Genomic DNA, 25,452 nt, shown 5'->3' with positions numbered 1-25,452 from the left:
CATTATTGTCATTTCATCATTTTATACTATTATAACATTATGGTTTGTACTTGATTTTGGCAATTTAGTTTTTCAGTAGATAATGCTTTGATAATACTCCAATACTCTAAGTGCTGTAACATCATGAAGAGAATACATATTTTCTCATAAGTATATAGTAAAATATATAGAAATATAGTAGATAGATGGATATATCAAATTGCTTTTTAAGGTGTAGGGGGGGGGGGGGGACTCAGATGTCATTAAGATCACATTGTTTGTTGTCTGTGGAGGTTTTTGTGAAGCTGCTCAACTGTCTTCAGTCACTGTGGGTGTCGAGCACAATAATAAACAGCAGAATCTTCAGTCTTCAGACTGTTCATCTGCAGATACACCTGCTGTCTGCTGTTGTCTCTGGAGATGGTAAACCGGCCTTGAACTGACTGAGAGTAGTAGATGTTGCTGCTAGCACTGCTGATGCGAGCGATCCATTCCAGTCCTTTTCCAGCAGCCTGTCTGATCCAAGCATTAGCATAATCCCCACCAAACCCAGAATATGTACAGGTCAGTCTGTGGGATTCTCCAGGTCTTTTAACCACTGGTTCAGACTCAGTCAGTGTTTGACCCTCAGTACCTACAGACATGTAAACAGCTCATTAGTTTCTGTAATGCAGCCATGTTGTCTTTGTACCAGGAGGTTTGTCAGAAAAAAGATTAGTCTTACCTGCCCAGTTAAATGACAGGATAAGAAAAACAACCAAATAATCAGGTCTGATCATTGTTAAAGCCAGTTGTCTCTGTCCAGTCTACAGTGTGTATGTCAGTGATTTAGTGTCTGTCCTTCACTCTGCAACACATATGTAGAGATGGAAGAGGTCAGAGATTTGCATTGACTCCTCCTCCTCAAACAGAAACTCAACATATCTCTGGAAAAATATGATTTATATCATTCTTTCATTATATGATTATACGTGATTGATTGATATGATTTTCTCAATAATGAAGATACATTTATATATACTCAAATTAAATGTCTTTATATACTTTGCTCAGCAGAATTTGATGGCCATCCATATACTGGATATATCATGCATAAATGTCCAAATATATTCTCAACATCTGCTGTTCAAAATCAAAAAAAGGAACATTATTACCATTTTTTTGTGGAAAAGCAAATTTCAAATGTAAAACTACAAAACAGGAAGTCACAAACCACGACATCAGCTGTTGCTTCCATTGTGGTCATGAATTTGTGTGTGTGTGTGTTTAGAGACACTCGTTTTCTCCTTAGTATCATCTGACGTCTTATCTTCTACTGCCACCTGGAGGTACTGTAGGGAAAAATAATTTGTATAAGGTTTTTGTCAAGCCTCTCTGCTTCCTTTAACCAGTGTTACTCTGGCACAGTAATACACAGCAGAGTCCTCTGGCTTTAAGTTGGACAGTCTCAGATACACCATGCTGTTGCTGTCATCTCTTCTGATTTCTACACGGCCCTGCACACTGCTGGCATAAGTGTTACTGCTTGAAGTAGAGTATCCGCTCCCTATCCATTCCAGTCCTTCTCCTGCAGGTTGTCTGATCCAGCTCATAACACAGCAGCTAAATGTGAAGCCAGATCCCCTGCAGGAGAGACTGAGAGTCTCCCCAGGCTTTTTCACTACTGAACTGGAAGGAATGGACTCCATACTCTGACCTGTATAACCTGATGAAATAAAATGGAGAGAGGAAACACGGAAGAAATTAATCATCTGGGAAGTTTTCTGGTGTCACTGACTGACCATCAGTCCATGTTGTCTGAGAAAAGATAAAACAGCAAGAAGCAGGAGAACTCACAGGGCAGAGAGAGAGCAACCAGCAGAAGAGTGAGTGTGTTCATCATCCTGAGGCTGGAGATGTGACATCTGATGCTCCACACAAAGTACAAGAGCAGTCAGCAGGACAGAAGTACACTGCACAGACTCAAGATTTGCATCAGGATACCATGGGGAGGGAGAGGCTCCTTTTTTGTAATGTTTTATCATGTAACCAAAAAAAAATAAAAAACCTATCTGTAAGGTTTATGTTAAATTAACTCACAAATTAATGATGTAATTTAAAATGTATGGTTGAGTCACATGGGTGCTGGATATTTTTTTTATAAATTGTCAATTGTCAATCAGCTGTTATGGGGATTATATATTGTGTTGACAGAATGGGTGGGGATTATGCATCAGTGTGTGAATTTACATTTTAGCAGTAGGAGATAATTTACATTTTAGCAGTGAGAGATACAGTTTTCTGTCAGAAAAGGAGGAGTGCTCGACCCTGAGAGAGAAAAAGATAGAGAAAGATTTTCGAAACTGACTGAGTTCCAACATTAAAGATGTTGTTCATTGTTTCTCTTATTTTCAGTGTGTTTGGACAGTTTTTCAACTGTGTGCATTTCTAAGAGGGTAAGATTTTGTGGTGTGTAGTTCAATGTATACAGTACAAGCTGTAATGTCAGTCTAACACGTTAATTTAAAAGGTTATTGTTCACCTAAGTGAGGTGGATTACTGCTAATAGAGAAAACAATGTGACAAATGAATACATAGTTTATCCTCCAAGAGCCAAGGAAGTAAAATGTTGCCTTATTGCAGTATTACTACAGTATCCATTCAGCTTCCAACCCAATGACTTACATACACAAGAATAAACAGCAGCTCCTTCAGTCTTCTAGCTGTTTTTATTGAAATTGATTTGAAATGATGAAATGGAGAACTACACAACTAAATGAATACATGAAGAATCAGTCACTGCTGATCCAGCACCTAAATGTTGTATTTTTGTTGGGGTGAAGCAAGCTCTCAAAGGGTCTGAGTATAAAATTGTAAGCAGAACTAAGTGTTTCCATATAGAGGACAGAGAAACTTGAGACTGAAGCATTCTGTGTTTTTTATGAAAGAAAATGTAACATTATTTGTCACTCCTGGTTTAGATGCCACATGACTGAAATGTGTATGTAGTATTTATTTTATTCATACCTGAACAAGGATTGTTTTGCTGTCTTTGGCTGTTTTGTAAGGAAGTGATAATTGATAGGACTATACAATACATTAAAAATAAAGTAAGATATTTTTGTTGGTGGTTAACAATGTCTATCTTTTCCAGGGAACATTTTCATGATTTTATTAAAAACAACAAAAGCTAAGACTATATCTATAAGAATGGGATCTGCAGGATTTTGTACAGCTGCTCACCCAACTCCAGTTGACCATCAACACCTGTCATGATGATAAAAAATATCAAGTGAAATAAGCTGATGACACAAATAAAATCTATGTTAAATTAAGATCAGTTAGTTAAAAGCAGCAGTCCTGTCCTATAGTCCATCATGTTAAACTGTGTGTCCACTGTTCTCTGTCCTCCTCTCTGCACTCAGATAAGTAGAGATGAAGATATCTGAGTTTTGCATCGACTCCTCCTCACAGGGAGGAAACATCTGGACTGGAGATATTTAATGAAACTGGGAAATTAATGTGCAAGAGTCTTAATTTGTGTAACATGTTTATCAGTATTAACATTATAGCCACATGTATTCTAATAATACACAAATTACATCTGTTTTTTCAAGGTTAATTCAAATTTGTTAAATTATGTTTAATATCAATGGTATCAAGGCTCTGTTTCTCATTGGTCTCTGTGAGCGTTTCATTCTGATCGTTTCATTTAGTATCATTTATGACAACTGCTTTGTATTGATCTCACTGTGTCATACTATTATACCATTCATGGTTAGTACTTATGAATAAGACTTTGGCAATTTAGATAATGGTTTGACAATTGAAAGAACTATTTCTATTACTGTAGAGGACGTAACATCATTATGAAAATAAATATGTACTTGTGAGTTTAAAATATATAGAAATTGTATGTGGCTATATCAAAGTGCTTTTCAGACAGTGAGAGTTTTCTCACTGTCTGACACATCTCACAGATGTCATTACAATAAGATCAAATTGCTGTTTGTTGTCTGTGGAGGTTTTTGTGCAGCTGTTCCACTGTCTTCAGTCACTGTGGGTCTCGAGCACAGAAGTAAACAGCAGAATCTTCAGTCTTCAGACTGTTCATCTGCAGATACAGCTGTTTTCTGCTGTCGTCTCTGGAGATGGTAAACCGGCCTTGGACTGACTGAGAGTAGTAGATGTTGCCACTGTCATAGCTACTCGCAACCCACTCCAGTCCTTTTCCAGGAGCCTGTCTGATCCAGGCCAACCAGTAGCCATTAATGTCCAACCCAGAGGCTGTACAGGTCAATCTGTGGGATTCTCCAGGTCTTTTAACCGCTGGTTCTGATTCCGTCAGAGTCTGACCATCAACACCTGTCAAATAAAGAAAATAATCAGTTGCTTTTAACTTTGGTAATATTTTATAGACAACTTCAAATTAAGATCAGTGAAAACCTTCACCTGCCCAGCAGAGAGTTAAAAGCAGCAGTCCTGTCCTATAGTCCATCATGTTAAACTGTGTGTTCACTGTTCTCTGTCCTCCTCTCTGCACTCAGATAAGTAGAGGTGAAGATATCTGAGTTTTGCATTGACTCCTCCTCACAGGGAGGAAACATCTGGACTGGAATCTAAAATCTTCTTTGATGAAACTAGAATACATTTTTATTGACTAGGAAGTGTCAATATTAGTTTGTACATTTTAAATTCTATTTTAAATTTAGTAACTAGGTTATCAACTTTACCACAACAACAATTTAAGCATCATTTATGTCATCTGATAGATTGAAGGAGTGGTGCCCAGCACACATGGATGTGGCATTTTGAAGGTTTATAGTCATTTCATGGCAGAAAAGTTGGTAACAGATCATCATTAGGAGGAGAACATCTATATCTGGAGCATTAGGCGCTGAAAACAATTAAACAAAACATTTACTACTTTTCTCCCCTGTCTTTGTTCCTGTATATGGACGTCACTGGGATAAGTGTTAAAGCCAGTCCTTGTCTGCCCTCTAGAGTTGTAAAACAGGAGTGGTAGCTACTTTTAAACAGAAAGATTACTCACTTATGACTCCCAAAAAATGTTTGTTATTGAAGCCCTGTACTTGTTCCCTTGTCACTACCTGATGTGAGTCGAGTGCAGATGTGAGTTGCGCACGCGTCACTTTGCGACAATGACACGGCGACATCTACACGCTTTAAACTTTAAACTTTAAATGAGGTTCAGTATGTTTTCCTGCAGTAAACATGCATAAGGGGTCATGGGAGCGGAGTCCATAAGTGGTTGTTTTCTCTATAAAAATTGTACCTGCTGTCTCCCAATTTGTCTGCTTTATGTAAGTAAGTAAGTAAGTAAGTAAAATGTATTTATAGAGCGCATTTAACAGATACAAATCACAAAGCGCTTTACAAGGTACAAACACATTACCCTGACCATACATATACAAACATACAATGTGACAATGGGGTAGACAGGCCAGGAAGACAGGGTATTATGAAAATACAGCATGACATGAGGATAGGGGAGGAGAAAAAGGCAACTCCCAGACTATGCCCCTGATAGGGGTACAGTGTGGGAACAGGAAAAAAAACCCTCAGCAAATAAGTACATAACCAATACAAGAGCACACAAGACACGCAATGGGGGAGGGGAGTGTTGGGGTGGAGGTAGTCCAGCACAGGCAAGCAGCCATCTGTTCCTGCAGCCGAACAAGGCGCTGGTCACAGACCCGCCCGCCTGACTGGGGGTACAAAGCGGCGAAGGCGAGATACGGGGTGTGGTGGGTGAGTGCACATCTGTATGTAAGGGTTTGTGTGTGTGTAGGCCTGAGTAGTCAAACTACGTCTGGCCCTGTAATCTCGTTGTCTCAGTCCGCACGATTGTCATAGCGATACATAACCGGTTGCCATGGAGTCAACCTTGAACAGGACCCAGTCCGAGTCAACAATCAGCAGGTGTCTGTGGGAATCGGGTTAAGAACGCAAGAGTTTGCCTCGCAGTAGTGCTACCAGGGGGAGTGATTATTCAACACCGGCCTCGGCCAAGGCCAGCGCTGGTTCAGGGAGCCGAAAAGATAGGATTGGAATTTGTTTTGTCTTATGGCGAGGAGCCGCAGTTAGTCACTCACGTCTCCTCCGAAATGTCCCCTCCGGTCTCCGTATTGATCAAATTTCCTTGCCAAAGCCGTGAGTCTCTCCAAGATGGTATCCAATTTGTGGCTTATGGTGTTCATAGTAGCTCCCGTCTTCTTCTTAATTTCTCGATAAACCAGGGTAATGCCCGAGCCAATCAGCAAAAGACCTGTTATCATGGTTCCGAATAGGTAGATATCTTCAATATCCTCCACGGAAAGAACCGCCAGACACACGACCCGCCACCTCTCCCACGCGTCCATCGTGTAGCCAGCTGCAAACGTTCCGGCAGGGCAGTCAGGATCCCCCAAACCCGAGCTTCTCGTCGAGAAGATGGTGTCAATTGCGCCAAGAGACCAGTTCATCAAATCCCCATAATTCTTGGTTTAGGAGCATATATATATATATATATATATATATATTTAAATATAAATATATATTTAATATATAAATATATTATTTTTCTTTACATATATATATATGTACATATATGTAAAGAAAAATAATTCAATATTCTTTTTCTTTTTCTGGGTGAAAAAGAGTACTCCTGTTCCTGAAACTTGCATTTTGAATAGGTGCATGAGGTGGAGTGGAGAGTCAGGAATTTTCCCGGTGTGCCAGTAGTGTTTCGAGGCTGCTCCAACCGCTCCGGCTGCTGCCGCTAACCTGTACGGCGGGTCTCAGCAGCCTCTTATTTCCGAACATTCATCTCTCCCCCGACCCCTGGGGGCCGGTGGTCTATGAAATTTCCTGGTAGATTTTTTTGTCCAACTCCGCCGCAGAATATATTAAGATAACGTGTGGTCCTCCATGTTTCCTTCTTCAAAGTTGCCGGAGCCGGGAAGCTACGATACCTATTAGCAGCATTTGCAGCACCTGTGAGTTTATCAAGTGACAGCGAAATGCGAAAGGTGGAGCAGTATATCCTGTATGTCCCTCCTTGCTAATGTATTTCAAGATGACGCATGATTATGGAGCGTGTACTCCAGTTCATGCGAATGCAAACGTAAAATTTCAAGCCAAAAGGAATACTTGGAATTGATGCTGGTGGTAAATATTCATGACAAAGGACACGTTTGTGAAGGGGTAACACAGATTTTGATAATGAACAACTAAACACGTTACACACTGGATCACATTGCTGTTTGTTTTTCTGTGGAGGTTTTTGTGCAGCTGCTCCACTGTCTTCAGTCACTGTGTCTTCTCGAGCACAGAAGTAAACAGCAGAATCTGCTGCTGTCAGGCTCTGGACCTCGAGGTACTGAGTGCTGCTGGGAACATCTTCAGTCATGATGAAACGGCTTTGAAAGGAGCTGCCATAGCTAGCAGAGTTTGAACCTGTGTTCATCCTCCCAATCCACTCCAGAGCTTCTCCTGGTCTCTGTCGTATCCAGTGAAGATACTTGCTTGTCATGCTATAACCAGATATGATACATGACATCTTCACTGTCTCTCCAGGTCTTTTCACCTCAGAGGGCGACTGGTCCAGTTTGATCTCACTCCAAAGTCATGTAAGGAAAGAAATTGTGATAATCATCCATCACAGAGGTTGAATATGTGTGAACAGCAGAAATTACTCTTACCATGAAAAGTGACTATGAAGAATAAACTCAATGAAATCATATTTTCCATTCTGTAATAAACAGTGTTTAGTGTCCGGTGTTTTCTGATCTGAATATTTCTAAGTTTTCTAAAGTGTCCCAGTTGTTCTGTCATAAATGTTCTAAGAGCTGTTGATGGTGTGATTATAAGGAAGGACGAGTTTGCATGGACCTCCCTCTTCAGGTTTAAAAATGGAACATGGAAAGCAGATGCACTTTATCATCAGTAGTTTTCTATAAGAGCAGGAAACTAAAAAATACCAAATACCTGTCAACTATTTCTGCTATGAAATACTACAGGGACAGACAAGATGTATTTTTCTGAGTATATTGAACTGAGAAATATTTCTTAAATTCAGGTACGGTATGGTGATTAATATCCACGGTAATACAACATGTATTGAATAATAATGTGAATAAAAAGATGCAAACATTCATCAACACCAATTACAATCCAGCTGAATTAATTAAGATTACCTCAAACCACCATCTGCATTAAGAGGAAGTTTTTCAAATGTTTTCTAAGAAACAGCTGAATTATAAACATCTGTCTGATTGGTATACTATATGAACTATAAGTTAAACTTCTCTAGCACCAATAATCACATTCAAAAGTTAAAAAAATTATCTTCTGACTAATAATATATTGTTTAAATGTGACTTACCTGTTACTCTGACTTCAGTCCCGGCCCCAGTGGTCGAAATAGTCGTCGTGCATCTCCACTCATTGCTGGAACAAAAACCTGACATACCAAAAATAATGTGTGAAAACCTCATAACGTGACTAAAGAACACATACATCCTGATCAGCATTATCCCCTGATGTCATCCTGGGAGCATGTGTTTTGTGCTGATTCTTAATCAGCTCTAAAAGTTAAGATTTACTGCAAGATGACAATTACATCTGTGCACCAACTCTGACTTTAAAATACTAATTTGAATATGAATCTGCTCATTAAAAATGATAAACATAGTATTTACCTCATATTTCAGTAGGAAATATAAAGTAACACGAATGGGAGAGCGCTAGATTATTGCTCTTAGGTTTTTGTATTGATCTATATCTCAGTGTGTCCCATCCCATCAACCCTAATAAAAAAAAATAAAAACACTGTTTCCTGCACTGGAGGGAAGGAGGCCTGTATTATCTGCAGTGGTTAAGAATAAAACAAAATATTCTAATCATCATAACTATATTTAAGGTTGTAAGTTGGTTAAATTGCATTTTGCATTAAACATTTTTTCAGTTTATCAAAGTTTTAAATTCAATTTTGTTTTGTTTTATTTATCATTGATATACCATGACATGACTTATGTATGTATTTGAATATGAAGAACAATTTTTTTTAACATTAAAAAAAAGATTTAATATATTGATAGAACACTATGCCAATAAAGGTTGGCCAACATCCTTTTATTCAGACCACAATACACATTTTTTATCCAAAAACTGTTCATGAAAATGTGTTGAACTGTGGCACTGAATAATCTATAATAGTAAAAAAAACAACTATATTTGTTACAAAAATATTTTTTAAATTAAATTTTTTAATTTTTTCAAAATATTTATTAAAATGTTTTGTAAGATATTTGAGAAATACCGGGAGCTTGTAAACATACAGCTTGTTTCGGGACTTGAAAAGCCCAGAACAAAACACAGTTAAATAAAAAAAAAGAGATTATATAATTATTGTCATTTGATGAAATTAAATTAATGCTGTTGTAAAAGTGATGAATAAAAATCTTAACATCAAAGCAATAATGAATTTTTTTATTTTTATTTTATTTGGACCTTTTGGCAAGCCATCAGTAGTGAGGGGTCAGGAAAGACTTAGATCATTTTTTTGTTATTGTTCTTACAGTTCAGCCATATGAGGCTGAACTGGATTATCATCTCTCATATGAGAGATGATAATCCTGATGGTGTGTGAACTCCACTTTTTGTTTCTGTTTAGGGCAAGTTGTGACAACAGCATAGTGTGGGGAAATGCGTCAAAGACTTAGCCTGTAAATCCAGACCCAAATTCAAATTGTGCTGTTGCGAGAACTCTGGATTTCCAGGGAATACTGTCAATTATGGGGTATTTAAACTAGCACTTTCTGTCACAGTGACATCTGCAGTGGTTTGTGTACAGCTCTGTGGCTTCCTGTATCACTGTGGCTTTCGAGCACAATAATAAACAGCAGAGTCTTCAGTCGTCAGGCTGTTCATCTGCAGATACACCTGGTCCACGTTGTTGTCTCTGGATATGGTGAAGCGATTCTGGACTGACATTGAATAAGCTATAATGCTTCCACTTGGAGCAGAAATGTAGGCAACCCACTCCAGTCCTTTTCCTTCAGCTTGTCTGATCCAAGCGATAGAAGCGCTACCATCTGCTATTCCTGCATATGTACAGGTCAGTTTGTGGGATTCTCCAGGGCGCTTTACCACTGGTTCAGACTCAGTCAGAGTCTGACTGCAAACACCTGGAGAGAAAAGCAGTTTGATCAGAACAGAGCCAGACAACATACCAAGATATATACATATTTTTACAACTAAATTAGCCTCAAAAGAAAGGTGGTAAAAGTCTTCACCTGCCCAGCAGATAGTTAACAGCAGCAGTCCTGTCCTATAGTCCATCATGTTAAACTGTGTGTCCACTGTTCTCTGTCCTCCTCTCTGCACTCAGATAAGTAGAGATGGAAGATATCTGAGTTTTGCATCGACTCCTCCTCACAGGGAGGAAACATCTGGACTGGACTTAATCTAACATCTTCTATGAATGTGTACTGAACAGGAAGTGTCCATATTAGTTTGAACATTTTTAAATGCTGTTTAACAATGAGTAACTTGGGTATCAACATTACCACAAAAATAATTTAAGGACAATGTCATCTGATTGATTATATTTAAACAATAAGCTACAACCAGTGGATCAGTGGTGCCAAGCACACCTGGATGTGGCATTGTGATGGTTTATGGTCATTTCATGGCAGAAAAGTTTCTAACAGATTATCATTAGGAGGAGAACATCTATATCTGGAACAATAGGGGCTGAAAACAATTAAATATAACATTTAATGCTTTTCTTCCCTGTCTTTGTTCCTGTATATGGACGTCACTGGGATAAGTGTTAAAGCCAGTCCTTGTCTGCCCTCTAGAGTTTTAAAACAGGAATGGTAGCTACTTTTAAAGATTAGAGAACGATAACTCACTTGTGACACCCAATAATATTGGTTTGTTATTGAAGCCCTGTGCTTTTTCGCGCGTTTCCCTTCCTTCCACCCATTGCATGATGGGATACACTCAAGCACCAACATGACAGTGAATGAAAAGCAGAAGATGCATTGTTGTAACTGATGTTTAGAGGACTAGAATGTATTTAATTTTTCATCATTACAGCTCAGAATGTTTTTTATTAGCTTCAGATTTTTAATTGAAAACAAAACAAATGGCATTTTATCCTTATGTACACTGTAAACCCGAATAAGTAAGCAGTAGTTCAAAAAATTGAGGAAATCAGTTGCCATTTTTTGGTTTCTAACTAATTTTCATGATTCTGCCCCGGTGTTAAATTCTGAAGCATCACAAGGTGTGAAGAACATATACTTTCAACTTGTAAAGGTTAACCTTCAAAGATGGAGAATGTCAGACAGTTGTGCTCTTTAAGTCTATTACGTTCTGTAGGATTTTGTACAGCTGCTCAAACAACTCTGTGGTCATCGGGCACAATAATAAACAGCAACTTCAGTCTTCAGACTGTTCATCTGCAGATACAGCTTCTTTCATAATACGAAGAGTTTTTGCTAAGATCTATGAACAGACAAAAACAATCTATCAAGTCAGAGTTATTTTAAAACTGAAAGAGAAAAAATGGCATCAAGGTTGTGGTTTGTTGATGCTCCTTTTTAATGGCTGTAAAATGTGTGAATTCCAGGATTTGGTGTAAAATTGGTTCTTTAATTTTCATAAAAATGAATCATGAAAATCATGTGGAAGCTTTTTATTTTTAAATGCTACCAAAATGTAAATTTTCTGCATGATCTTCATGCATTTACTTGTGGTACTTGTGTACTTATCAACAGTATGGCACAAAAAAGTTATACTAAGTCAACTATATGATCCCAGTGGTGATATTAAATAGAGGAAGTAGTTTTTGTATGACTCTCCTATTATCATCTCTCACTGTGTCTGTCGGGCACAGTAATACACTGCTGTGTCCTCGGTCTTCAGACTGTTCATCTGCAGATAGAGTTTACTGCTGGAGTCATCTCTGGAGATGGTGAATCTCCCCTGGACTGACTGGGAGTAATAGATAACAGAACTAGATCTGCTTATGAAAGCGATCCACTCTAGTCCTTTTCCAGGAGCCTGTCTGATCCAGCTCATATGGTAGCTGCTGAATGTGAATCCAGATGTTGTACAGGTCAATCTGTGGGATTCTCCAGGTCTTTTAATCGCTGGTTCAGATTCTGTCAGAGTCTGACCATCAACACCTGTCAAACCAAAAACGATAAGCATGTCATGCATTACTTTGGTACAAAGATCGGAGAAAATCTTCATGTGAAATATGTCAGTAATACAAATGGGAATATCAAATCAAGATCAGTGAAAATCTTCACCTGCCCAGCAGAGAGTTAAAAGCAGCAGTCCTGTCCTATAGTCCATCATGTTAAACTGTGTGTCCACTGTTCTCTGTCCTCCTCTCTGCACTCAGATAAGTAGAGGTGAAGATATCTGAGTTTTGCATTGACTCCTCCTTTTTTGGCTTTCTCCTAACTGTATTTTGTGTTTTCACAAATCATCTCACCGTATCTCTTACAATTTTGACTTTGTTTCATTTTTTTAACCTGTTACATAATCATTTATTTTTTTATTTATTTTTACTCTAAGTCACTTTGTAACATTTTAATGTGTTTATTTACTCTCACTTTTGTCCAATGCAAAGTACAAATAATTGAAGAATGTTATTGTTCATGAATAAAAGTTTTTAATAATATTTTCATTCAAGAAATTGCTTTCAGTTTATGTAGTAGGTAAATCACCTTGTCAGCTTGAGATAGGTAAACAACATCTCATGTTTCCTAAAGTTATTTTTGATCAAATTGCTGTTTCATGTGAATAAAGTTTATGTACAGTATTATTAGACCAAACATCATTTTTTAAAGAAAATTCAGCTGCATTTCCACATAATCACTTAAATAAAGTAAATTAATATCAAACGATGTCTAAAAGTCTAATTCAGTCTGTCTTGTGGGAGTACAGACAATGATGTATCAGTGATTGAAACCTCCAAGTATTTCAACTAGGGCTGTAAAAATTAACGCCATAATAAAGAGTTAACGCAAACGCTTTTAACACCACTAGTTGTTTTTGATGTAGGATTAATGCACGCGCGTTTTGTGATTTGATCGGGATGCTCTTTAGTTTTGGGAAAACAGGAAGTGATGTACAGTAATGTTGTGGGTGGCTAACAGAAACAAGCCTTGAGCAGAAATGGATAAAGAAAAGAGTTTTGAATGGCAAGTTCAGTTTCAAAGCCCTTCCAGATGGTTCTCTTGACAAGACTAGGGGTAGTGGTGGAATTGTGGAAATTGGTTCTCTGACAAACACATTTTAGATTGTTACTGTAACAGTGAGCTGGTGTTGAAACCATTAGTGGTCTGAGGGCTCCTCCTCTGGTGGCTTCATGTTACAAGTGTTCAGGCTCTGAGGGGTTTTTGTTCAGGTCTACTGATGAGTCACTGGGAGAGTCTTAATTCGATACTGAACTTGTTCTTCAGTGAATCTTTGTAGTTTGGTGGATGCAACACCACCATGTACAATCACTCCAGTCCTTTCCCTGCATGCTGTCTGATCCAAGCTGTGTAGTAGCTGCTACCTGCATTTATTTTTTTCATATATTTGGTTACTGAATATTTTCTGCAAACATAAATACATTGACAGCAGCCACAATCATGTGAATAGTAATATGTTTTGCAGGTTTCAATAAAAGACTTGTAATGGTTTCAGTGTTTACAGATGTTTAAAGAAACAGACATACTAAAAACTTGGAGCATTTTGGAGGAAAACATAATCCTCATCCAATCCCCATAAATCCTTTAACATAGATAAACACTAGTTCATCCATTTACAAGTTACCTATTCTATGATAAACAACATATTTTAACCTTCATATGTGTGTTGTTACGTCCCGTAGCTAGGGATACCGGGGGCCTGTTTCACAAAACCAAGATAAGGGATTAAGCCGGGATTTCCCAGTTATCCTGTATGAATTAAGCCTTGACTCGGTTTCACGAAAGTGGAGGCACATAAATCACCATGGAGATTTAGTCTGTGCAGCTAGCCTGCTCCTGACCAGGCTAACAGCCAGGATTTATTTAATCCTGGAGCCTTTTCTGATCACCCAGAGGTTTTACCCTGTTCTTATCAGCCTGGATTAAAATACAACAGGTGCATATTGCTGTTCATTTAAGTACTGTTATTATTTGAAGTTGTGACCATTAAACAATTATTCATGTGACAGTCATTGTTACTGTTATATTGCTATATGAAGACTGTTCACATATTGTTGTTAGAAGTTTGATGAATATATTATGGCAGTTGTTGAGATAATTAGAAAAGGCTGATAACATTTCCAATTTGTTTTGAATTATTTTAGTTGATTAATTTTGTTTTAAATTATTTAACAATAAGGATCATGTTTCTTTAGCTCATTCTTAGCACACAATTTGTGTTGTCCAGTAAACTGGGACTATAATTTGGGAGGATTGTACAATTTTAAGAACATATTGTAATTGTACAATCCCCTAAATTGTCTTAGTTCACTGGACCAGTAACTATCTAGTGATGTAGGCTACTGTACATTCAAGTAACAACAGGGAGAGGACACCTCAATGGTTTTTGACCTTATATTTTGCTGGGGGGATATAACTGATGAATATATTCTGTTCCATTCATGTTAACAGTGTGCATGGAATTTATCACTTAATTATCTTTATAGTTTCTAGATTTTAGAGTCCAATTTCTTCAGTGTCTTTATTTTCTATGTCCATACATAAGAGGGAGCAAGGTATATAATATGTAGAGAAGGAAATTCGTCCTCTATAAAAAAATTAAAACAAACGCAAAAAAAAGTGTGGCAGATAATAGCGGACAGACTGAATGATAGTCTAAAAATAAACATTTATGAACTACTGCTCTTAACTGAAACCATTCAATGAGTCACTTGTCATTTGCAAAAACGAACAGTTGTACACTTTGCATTAAAAACGAGCAGTGGAAGTTAATACGACTTAGGAAATTAATATTTTAGCCCGTGAGAAAGAGAGAGAGGAACAGAGTGAAAGAGATATTTACGCATCATATTCTAGCGTTATAGAAAATGGATCTTCATGGTAAATTTCCTGAGTAACATTATCTTCTGCTTACTTTTAAGGCAAAGAGTACAACTGTTAATTTGTGCAAATGATGAGTAGCCTAATCCTTGAATGGAATGATTATGACGGGTTCAATTCAGAGCAGTGGTCAGTTAATGTATATATTTAGGTTATTTACACATTCAGTCGGTTTGTGATCGTCTGCCTCGCTTTCTCTCGCTGTTTTATTACAGCGGCCGTGTTTCTTTTCTTTTTATACAAATAATGTGTTTCACGTCGTCATACTTCCACAAGAAGTTGCTGATCACTCTGTATAAGGTATGAACAATTCGTATTCTCCATTTTGGCATCAGTAAATCTGTGATCGACCTCGCGTTCTTTTGAGGAAAGCCGTGGACGCGCATCTATCTGAATTAGTTCAGCCTGGCTCAACCTAGTCGCTCCTCCTCAGCCTGGCTCGGCCTTCGTGAAACGCACCAAGCCAGGATGCACAGATTAGACTAGGTCAAGCCTCGCTTTATCAGTTATCCTGGATTTATATATTCTGCTTTTGTGAAACAGGCCCCGGATCATTGTGATGTTTTGGGACTTTTACCAACAAGTTCAATTCAATTCAATTCAATTTTATTTATAGTTATCTCGAGACACTTTACAGATAGAGTAAGTCTAGACCACACTCTATAATTTACAAAGCCTCAACAATTCTAATAATTCCTGACAGTGGCGAGGAAAAACTCCCTATTAGGAAGAAACCTCGGATAGACCCAGTCTCTTGGGAGGCGGTGTCTGATGGTGCCGGTTGGGGATGTGATGAACAGTGGCAATAATAGTCACTTTAAAGATAAGGAATTGTGACTTCAAATGATAGTTGTAGTAGTTCATGTCATATCAGGGTGCTGCAGGGCGTTACAGGATGTAGCGCGGCACAGCAGAGCATGGATGGACGTAGCAGGAAGCTGCAGGGTTCAGCAGGACGCAGCATGACACTGCAGGGCACCGCAGAGCTTGGTAGGGAGTGCAGCAGGACCACGGTGACAGCTGCAACCAAGATCTTGGTGCCAATGTACTCCAAGGTAATATGCTGGGTGAGAAAAAATCAAAGCACAAGGACTCCGGGGAGTAAACTCCTCGGAGCCAGGTTAGTAACAAGCACACAAATTGAAAAGTGAGAGCAGTCAAAGGATAGAGAGGAGAGGAGAGAGCAGTCAAAGGAAGGAAGGAAGGACGGAAGTCCCCCTTTTCAGTCTAAAACTATAACAGCATAACTAAGAGCATAACTAAGAGAGACAGGTAGTTTAAAGAAAGGAGCCTGTTCGGGCTTGGAACTCTCCCCTGCCGGATCGGGCTGTACGGATCGGGTTGTAAGTGATCTTTATTGTGTTTTTGTATGTTTAATGTTCAGAAATAAAAAAAAGCTGCTGTCTGCTGTTGTCTCTGGAGATGGTAAGTATTAGATGCTAGTACTGTAGATACTCGCAATCCACGCCAGTCCTCTTCCAGGAGCCTGACTGACGCAGGCCATCCAGTAGCTACTAAATGACAATCCAGATGTTGTACAGGTCAATCTGTGGGATTCTCCAGGTCTTTTAACCGCTGGTTCAGATTCTGTAGGATTTTGTACAGCTGCTCAAACAACTCTGTGGCCAACGGGCACAATAATAAACAGCAACTTCAGTCTTCAGACTATTCATCTGCAGATACAGCTTCTTTCATAATAGGAAGAGATTTTGCTAAGATCTACGAACAGACAAAAACAATCTATCAAGTCAGAGTTATTTTAAAACTGAAACGGACTAAATGGCAACAAGGTTTTGGTTTGTTGATGCTTCCTTTTAATGGCTGTAAAATGTGTGAATTCCAGGATTTGGTGTAAAATTGGTTCTGTCATTCTGTCATTTCCATAAAAACAACTTCATCATGTGGAAGCTTTTTATTTTTAAATGCCACCAAAATGTTGATTTGTGCATGATCTTCATGCATTTACTTGTGGTACTTCTGTACGTATCAGCAGTATGGCACAAAAAAAGTAATACTGAGTCAACTATATGATCCCAGTGGTGATTGTAAATAGAGGAAGTAGTTTTTGTATGACTCTCCTATTATCATCTCTCACTGTGTCTCTCTGGCACAGTAATACACTGCTGTGTCCTCGGTCTTCAGACTGTTCATCTGCAGATAGAGTTTACTGCTGGAGTCATCTCTGGAGATGGTGAATCTCCCCTGGACTGACTGGGAGTAATAGAGATGAGAACTGCCTGTGTGTACAAAAGCGATCCACTCCAGTCCTTTTCCAGGAGCCTGTCTGACCCAGCTCATAGCGTAGCTGCTGAATGTGAATCCAGATGTTGTACAGGTCAATCTGTGGGATTCTCCAGGTCTTTTAATCGCTGGTTCAGATTCTGTCAGAGTCTGACCATCAACACCTGTCAAGAGGATAAAAAACATTAAGTGAAATAAGCTGATGACACCAAATAAAAGCTATGTTAAATTAAGATCAGTGAAAATCTTCACCTGCCCAGCAGAGAGTTAAAAGCAGCAGTCCTGTCCTATAGTCCATCATGTTAAACTGTGTGTTCACTGTTCTCTGTCCTCCTCTCTGCACTCAGATAAGTAGAGGTGAAGATATCTGAGTTTTGCATCGACTCCTCCCCACAGGGAGGAAACATCTGGACTGGAGATATTTAATGAAACTGAATCAGAGTCAAACCTCCACGTGTAAAATGTTTCAGTATTGACACCACAACCACATTTATTTGAATAATATACAAATGACATCTGACACATTAAGGTATATACAATGTTTATTGAAATGTGTTAAATCATAATTAATCTTGTTATCAAGATTATCTGTTTCTCATTAGTCATTTAGAGAACAATAGTTGGAATGCTGTTGAACAGCATTCCCACTAATTAAGATCACATTGCTGTTTGTTGTCTGTGGAGGTTTTTGTGCAGCTGCTCCACTGTCTTCAGTCACTGTGTCTTCTCGAGCACAGAAGTAAACAGCAGAATCTGCTGCTGTCAGGCTCTGGACCTCGAGGTACTGAGTGCTGCTGGGAACATCTTCAGTCATGATGAAACGGCTTTGAAAGGAGCTGCCATAGCTAGCAGAGTTTGAACCTGCATCCATCCTCCCAATCCACTCCAGAGCTTCTCCTGGTCTCTGTCGTATCCAGTGAATATAATAGTCTGTCATGTCAAAACCAGATACGATACATGACATCTTCACTGTCTCTCCAGGTCTTTTCACCTCAGAGAGAGACTGGTCCATTTTGATCTCACTCCAAACTCCTGGAAGGAAAGAAATTGTGATAATCATCCATCACAGTGTTATGGCTGTGGCTAAGACCCAGAACACGGAGTACCACACACAGACACGGAGGAAAACGTTTAGAATGTCTTTAATGAATGTCATAAACAAAAACTCAGCAGCCTGAGACAGCCAGCTGCGCTGGTGGAGGAGACAGGACTGGAGCGGCGTGGGCAGAGCGTGGCGTGTCCAAAAACAACCCTCACCGGGATCCAAACGAGGAGATGAAATGTTTGAGGAGCGAAAGGCTGGCGGCACAGCAGTCATAGGCACAGGTGTGAGTGGTGTAGGTCTGGATGAGAGTACAAAAACAAACATAGGTAAGCGGAGCACGAGGGACAAAGCACAAGGGACAAAACATGAGGCAGAAACTTGAGAGCACGATTCACTAGGAGCCAAGTTATCACTTTGGTAGCTGTAACAATCTGGCGCCGAAGACAGGTTCCAACCAGGTCTAAATACTGCAGCCGTGATGAGATAATCAGCAACAGCTGAGCAGAAAGAGATTGCAGGATAGCCAGCAGCCGTGCAGGTAGGTGGATCGCCTGGCCACGCCCCTTGAACTACTTTCAGCAACATGGACAGACACACAGGACAAGGAAAACAAACAAACCCAACCGCTCCCATAACACACAGAGGTTAAATGAAATTACTCTTACCATGAAAAGTTAACTATAAAGAGGAAACTCCATGAAATAATATTTTCTATTCTGTAATAAACACTGTAATCCAGTGTTTTCTGATCTGATTATTTCTAGGTTTTCTAAAATGTCCCAGTCATAAATGTTCTAAGAGCTGTTGATGGTGTGATTATAAGGAAGGAAGAGTTTGCATGGACCTCCCTCTTCAGGTTTAAAAAGGGAACATGGAAAGCAGATGCACTTTATCATCAGTAGTTTTCTACAAGAGTAGGAAACTAAAAAATACCAAATACCTGTCAAGTATTTCTGCTATGAAATACTACAGGGACATACAAGATGTATGTTTCTGACAGTATATTGAAATGAAAAATATTCCTAATATGTTTTACTGTTTGTGATATCAAAGTTTTTATTTTTTTGGATTCTATTCTTTAGATTTAAAAAAAGCAGATGACATGATATCTTTCATGGCCAAATTACAAAAATGTTATTTGGATACTTAAACTGCGTATTTGAATGGGTATGTATATCTTGCTTTTTTTAAATGTTATTGTCTGATCCAGCTCTTTGTATGTAACAGGAAATATTTTTTTCTTGTCATCTCAAAGAATCTCAATACAATTACAGAGATACAAAGCCTCATATCTTTGTAGTGACACATTTCTCAAATACATTTAATCATAGACAATATCTCTGTCAGGGAGTAACTGACCACATATAGAGTGTGGTCTAGACCTACTCTATCTGTAAAGTGTCTCGAGATAACTTTTGTTATGATTTGATACTATAAATAAAATTGAATTGAATTGAATTGAATATACTCTGTAATGAATACATTTTATTTTACCAGTCTTGCTGTTTGCTGGGTATTTGTGCAGGTCTGTTGGTGGTTTGTATCACTGTGGGGTAACGTACACAGTAATACACAGCTGTGTCCTCAGGCTGCACATTCTGTCCTTTTAGAGACACTGTTAGAGCAGAAGTGTCTCTGCTGTAGCTGAACTTGTTCTTCAGAGCATTATTTTGAGTAAGGCTACGTCCACCCCACTGATGGGAAATCCAGTCCATTGGTTTTCCTTCACTCTGTCTGATCCAACCTGTTGCATAGCTGTTATCAGTCAGAGAATAACCAGAGACCTGACAGCTGATGGTCAGAGACTGTCCAGGCTGCACAACCATTGAGTCTGTCTGGATGAGATCAATACTGTTCACACCTGTGGAAACACAAATCAACATTATCTCCATCATTCATCTGACTATTCAGGGTTTCTAATGTGTGTATTAGAGTGAATCCACTGAAAGCTCCTCACAGGATCCAGCAGCCAGCAGCAGTATCAGAGCTACAGAGAACATGTTGATGTTGAAGCTGAACTGATGTCAGCTCTTCTGTCTCTCACTCAGGGTGCTGTGCTTTAATTAACTTCTCCTAAAGACCTTAACCATGAAAGTAATTCAAAGTCATTTTTCGTCAAACGAAATGGCTGTAGCATGGCGGCAGTTTTGTGCATTTTACCATGAGAAAGGAAGTTGTTGTATCTGGAATATACATTGTCCAATCTGCCCAGAATTTACGATGCTTGATAAGAGTCAGGCCTGAGGACATCTACATGCCATTATAGATATAGTCATAGCGCCAACCGCTGGCAACAGGAAGTCAGCCTACTTTACAATGTGTGTTCTACTCTTCATTTAGAAAATGTTATTCTTTTTCATCAACAGATTCAGCAGTTTTCTTCTTTTTTTATCTGACTGACTCAGTTACATTATGGCTTCACTTCTGTTTAAACACTGGTTTGATTTATTTTTTGAAGTGAAAGCAAGATAAACTAAATGAACACTTTAGTTTGCTGCAGACCTGGATTAGTTTTTCTTTTAAAGGTGTCAGTATTCAAATCGTGGCAGTTTCACAGACATGGAGAGAAAGTTTGAGCCTTGAGAGGAAATGAACTATTGTGTGACGATATTCAAAAAACAAATTGCTGTGCACAGAAAAATGTCTGCTGGCGTACCTGTTCAATTATGTGTATGAAAGTTTTATATAACAATAAAGATAAATAAACAAAACAGTAGACAACGTGACCGCTAAGTGAATGTACAGCTGAAAAACAGTGTGGATATTTATTCTATCAATCCACAGACTTTGCAGTACTGTGCATATTGTAATTTTAACCCAAATCAAAACTCCTGCTAAAAGAAGTAAAAGACTTGTAAATCTCAGGTTAGACAATTACCAAAACTATTTACCTAAACAAATGCTGTTTATTGTTCAGCTGCTTTCTTCTCTGAGGAGTTGTTTTAATGATGCTCTGTTATGGAATAAGCAAGATATGCTTATATAGTAATATTATTTGTATATATAATAAATATTATAATTTTGAATGTAAAATACCAGACACATGAGAAACATTATTATTGAAGATTTTCATAAAAAAACAAGATTAATAAGATGATGCAGGAGGACCTATAGACATAGAAGAGTCATAATGATAAGTATAAAAAAAAATCACATACTTCATCAAAGTTTTAAATTCAATTTTGTTTTGTTTTATTTGTCATTGATATACCATGACATGACTAATGTATGTATTTGAATATGAAAACCTTTTTTTTTTAACATTTAAAAAACACATTTAATATATTGTTAGAACACCATGCCAGTAAAGGTTGGCCAATATCCTTTTATACAGACCATAATCTTGGATAAAACTGTTCATGAAAATGTATTGAACTGTGGCACTGAATAATCTATAACAGTAAAAACAAACAAACAAAAAAAAACTATATATCTTTTTTTAATTTTAATTTTAACTTTTTTCAAAATATTTATTAAAATGTTTTGTAAGATATTTGAGAAATACCGGGAGCTTGTAAACGTACAGCTTGTTACGGAATTAGAAAAGCCCAGAACAAAACACAGGTAAATGAAAATAAAAAATAGATTATATAATTATTGTCATTTGGTGAAATGAAATTAACCCTGTTGTAAAATTGATGAATAAAAATCTTAACATCAAACAATTATAAATGTTTTTTTTTCATTTGGACCTTTTGGCAAGCAATCAGTAGTGAGAGGTCAGGAAAGACTTAGATATTTTTTTGTTATTGTTCTTACAGCTCAGCCTCATATAAGAGATGATAATCCTGAAGGTGTGTGAACTCCACTTTTTGTTTCTATTTAGGGCAAGTTGTGATAAAAGCATAGTGTGGGGAAATGCATCAAATACTGTCAATTATGGGGTATTTCAACTAGTACTTTCTATCAGTGACTGTCACAGTGACATCTGCAGTGGTTTGTGTACAGCTCTGTGGCTTCCTGTATCACTGTGACTTTCGAGAACAATAATAAACAGCAGAGTCTTCAGTCGTCAGGCTGTTCATCTGCAGATACACCTGGTCCACGTTGTTGTCTCTGGATATGGTGAAGCGATTCTGGACTGACGTTGAATAAGCTTTAGTGTCTCCACTTGGAGCAGAAATGTAGGCAACCCACTCCAGTCCTTTTCCTTCAGCTTGTCTGATCCAAGCGATATGAGCGCTATCATCTGATATTCCTGCATATGTACAGGTCAGTTTGTGGGATTCTCCAGGGCGCTTTACCACTGGTTCAGACTCAGTCAGAGTCTGACTGCAAACACCTGGAGAGAAAAGCAGTTTGATCAGAACAGAGCCAAACAACATACCAAGATATATACATATTTTTACAACTAAATTAGCCTCAAAAGAAAGGTGGTAAAAATCTTCACCTGCCCAGCAGATAGTTAACAGCAGCAGTCCTGTCCTATAGTCCATCATGTTAAACTGTGTGTCCACTGTTCTCTGTCCTCCTCTCTGCACTCAGATAAGTAGAGGTGAAGATATCTGAGTTTTGCATCGACTCCTCCTCACAGGGAGGAAACATCTGGACTGGAGATATTTAATGAAACTGAGTCAGAGTCAACCCTCCAAGTCAGCTGTTTGACCTTTGTCTGACATGTTTTAATTTGTGTACAATGTTTCAGTATTAACACCACAACCCAATGTATTCTAATAATATACAAATGAACCTTGACACATATAAGGTTTATTCAAATGTGTTAATTCATAATTAATCTTGTTATCAAGGCTCTGTTTCTCATTAGTCATTCTGAGAACAATAGGCAGGACAAGGAGTATTTACGATCATATACAATTTCATTCAGATCAACATCTACTATCATTTTTGACAATTAAGTTATTGTCATTTCACCATTTTATACTATTATAACATTATGGTTTGTACTTGACTTTGGCAACTTAGTATTACAGTAGATAATGCTTTGACAAATGTAGAAACTCTGTCTAATAATTGAAGTGATGTAACATCATAAAGAGAATAAATATGTACTCATAGGTAAAAAGTAAAATATGTAGAAATATAATGAAGCTATATCACAGTGCTTTGTAAGGTGCGGGGGAGGAGGGGGGGTGACTCAGCTGTCATTAAGATCACATTGCTGTTTGTTGTCTGTGGAGGTTTTTGTGCAGCTGCTCCACTGTCTTCAGTCACTGTGTCTCTTCGAGCACAGAAGTAAACAGCAGAATCTGCTGCTGTCAGGCTCTGGACCTCGAGGTACTGAGTGCTGCTGGGAACATCTTCAGTCATGATGAAACGGCTTTGAAAGGAGCTGCCATAGCTAGCAGAGTTTGAACCTGTGCTCATCAACCCAATCCACTCCAGAGCTTCTCCTGGTCTCTGTCGTATCCAGTGAATATCATTGCTTGTCATGCTATAACCAGATATGATACATGACATCTTCACTGTCTCTCCAGGTCTTTTCACCTCAGAGGGAGACTGGTCCAGTTTGATCTCACTCCAAACTCCTGGAAGGAAAGAAATTGTGATAATCATCCATCACAGAGGTTAAATAGTTACACTAGAGTGTCTTCAGTGTTTTAAAGCAGAAATTACTCTTACCGTGAAAAGTAACTATGAAGAATAAACTCAATGAAATCATATTTTCCATTCTGTAATAAAAACTGTAATCCAGTGTTTTCTGATCTGAATATTTCTAAGTTTTCTAAAGTGTCCCAGTTGTTCTGTCATAAATGTTCTAAGAGCTGTTGATGGTGTGATTATAAGGAAGGACGAATTTGCATGGACCTCCCTCTTCAGGTTTAAAACGGGAACATGGAAAGCAGATGCACGTTATCATCAGTAGTTTTCTACAAGAGCAGGAAACTGAAAAATAACAAATACCTGTTTACTATTTCTGCTGTGAAATACTACAGGGACATACAAGATGTATTTTTCTGACAGTATAATGAACTGTGAAATATTTATTATATATTTACTGTTTAAGTGATAACAAAATGTTTATTTTCTTGGATTGTAGTCTTGACATTTAAAACAAGCAGATGACATGATATTTTTCATGGCCAAATTACAATAACGTTATTTGCATACTTAAACTGCATATTTGAATGGGTATGTTTATCTTGCTTGGTTTTGTTATTGCCTGATCCAGCTTTTTGTATGTAACAGGAAATATTTATTTATCTTGACTTTGATGTTGATGTTGAGTATTGAATCAGTGTAATAACAGTGAACAGTGTGCTGTGATCATACTGTCAGTGTCTCTGCCTCAGTGAGAACATGGTTGCTATTGAAGGTGATCTGATGGGAGCTTCTCTTCTTCTGCTGCAACTGACAGCATGATATCAAGTCTTTATAGCAGACTGTGAGGAAGTTCACTTTGCATAGAGAAGGACACTGACAGGCTATGAAAGAAGGATGAACTGTCCTGTTACAAGTATTCAAAGACCGGACTTATGTTAAGAAAATGTATTCTGACACATGAAAGAAATTGTATTTATTATCACAGTAAAGTTAACACAAAGTTACATTCATGTTTAATAATTCTTCACAAAACTTGAAATTCTGTTAAACTAAGATCAACAGAATATGTAATGTCTGCTTTAAGTACATATAGGGGAGCTGCAATACAACCTTAAACAGTTTTATTGAGACTGCAGACTGAAAGCAAAGATTTGACTTGTTTTGACATGTTGAGTTTTTGTACAGCGTTGCTCCTTCCTGTGTCACTGTGGCTCTCGAGCACAATAATAAACAGCAGAATCTTCAGTCTTCAGACTGTTCATCTGCAGATACAGCTGCTCTCTGCTGTTGTCTCTGGAGATGGTAAACCGGCCTTTGACTGACTGAGAGTAGTAGATGCTGCCACTGCCACTGCTGATGTAAGCGATCCATTCCAGTCCTTTTCCAGCAGCCTGTCTGATCCAAGCATTATCATAATCCCCACCAAACCCAGAATATGTGCAGGTCAGTCTGTGGGATTCTCCAGGTCTTTTAACCACTGGTTCAGACTCAGTCAGTGTTTGACCCTCAGTACCTACAGACATGTAAACAGCTCATTAGTTACTGTAATGCAGCCATGTTGTCTTTGTGCCAGGAGGTTTGTCAGAAAAAAAGATTAGTCTTACC

General features: G+C 38.2%; 1 long non-coding RNA gene and 1 gene segment (V, D, J or C); both read right to left on the bottom strand.

Moving 5' to 3' along the window:
• Nucleotides 1-17,611, bottom strand: part of LOC114569119 (immunoglobulin gamma-1 heavy chain-like) — an 81,877-nt gene extending 64,266 nt beyond the window's left edge. The window contains 2 exon segments of the C gene segment in view: nt 17,163-17,464; nt 17,553-17,611. Of these exon segments, the coding sequence occupies nt 17,163-17,464; nt 17,553-17,601 (351 nt within the window).
• LOC114569183 (uncharacterized) lies at nt 12,087-12,394 on the bottom strand. Its single transcript, XR_003694379.1, has 2 exons — nt 12,285-12,394; nt 12,087-12,158 (listed from the first exon to the last, which is right to left on the bottom strand). It is a non-coding gene; the product is annotated as an uncharacterized LOC114569183 (long non-coding RNA).
• Nucleotides 17,612-25,452: the final 7,841 nt, after the last annotated feature.

The sequence above is a fragment of the Perca flavescens genome, chromosome 15 (genome assembly GCF_004354835.1).
Source record: "Perca flavescens isolate YP-PL-M2 chromosome 15, PFLA_1.0, whole genome shotgun sequence".
NCBI classification, from domain to species: domain Eukaryota; kingdom Metazoa; phylum Chordata; class Actinopteri; order Perciformes; family Percidae; genus Perca; species Perca flavescens.
This window is presented reverse-complemented; position numbering and strand designations above follow the sequence as displayed.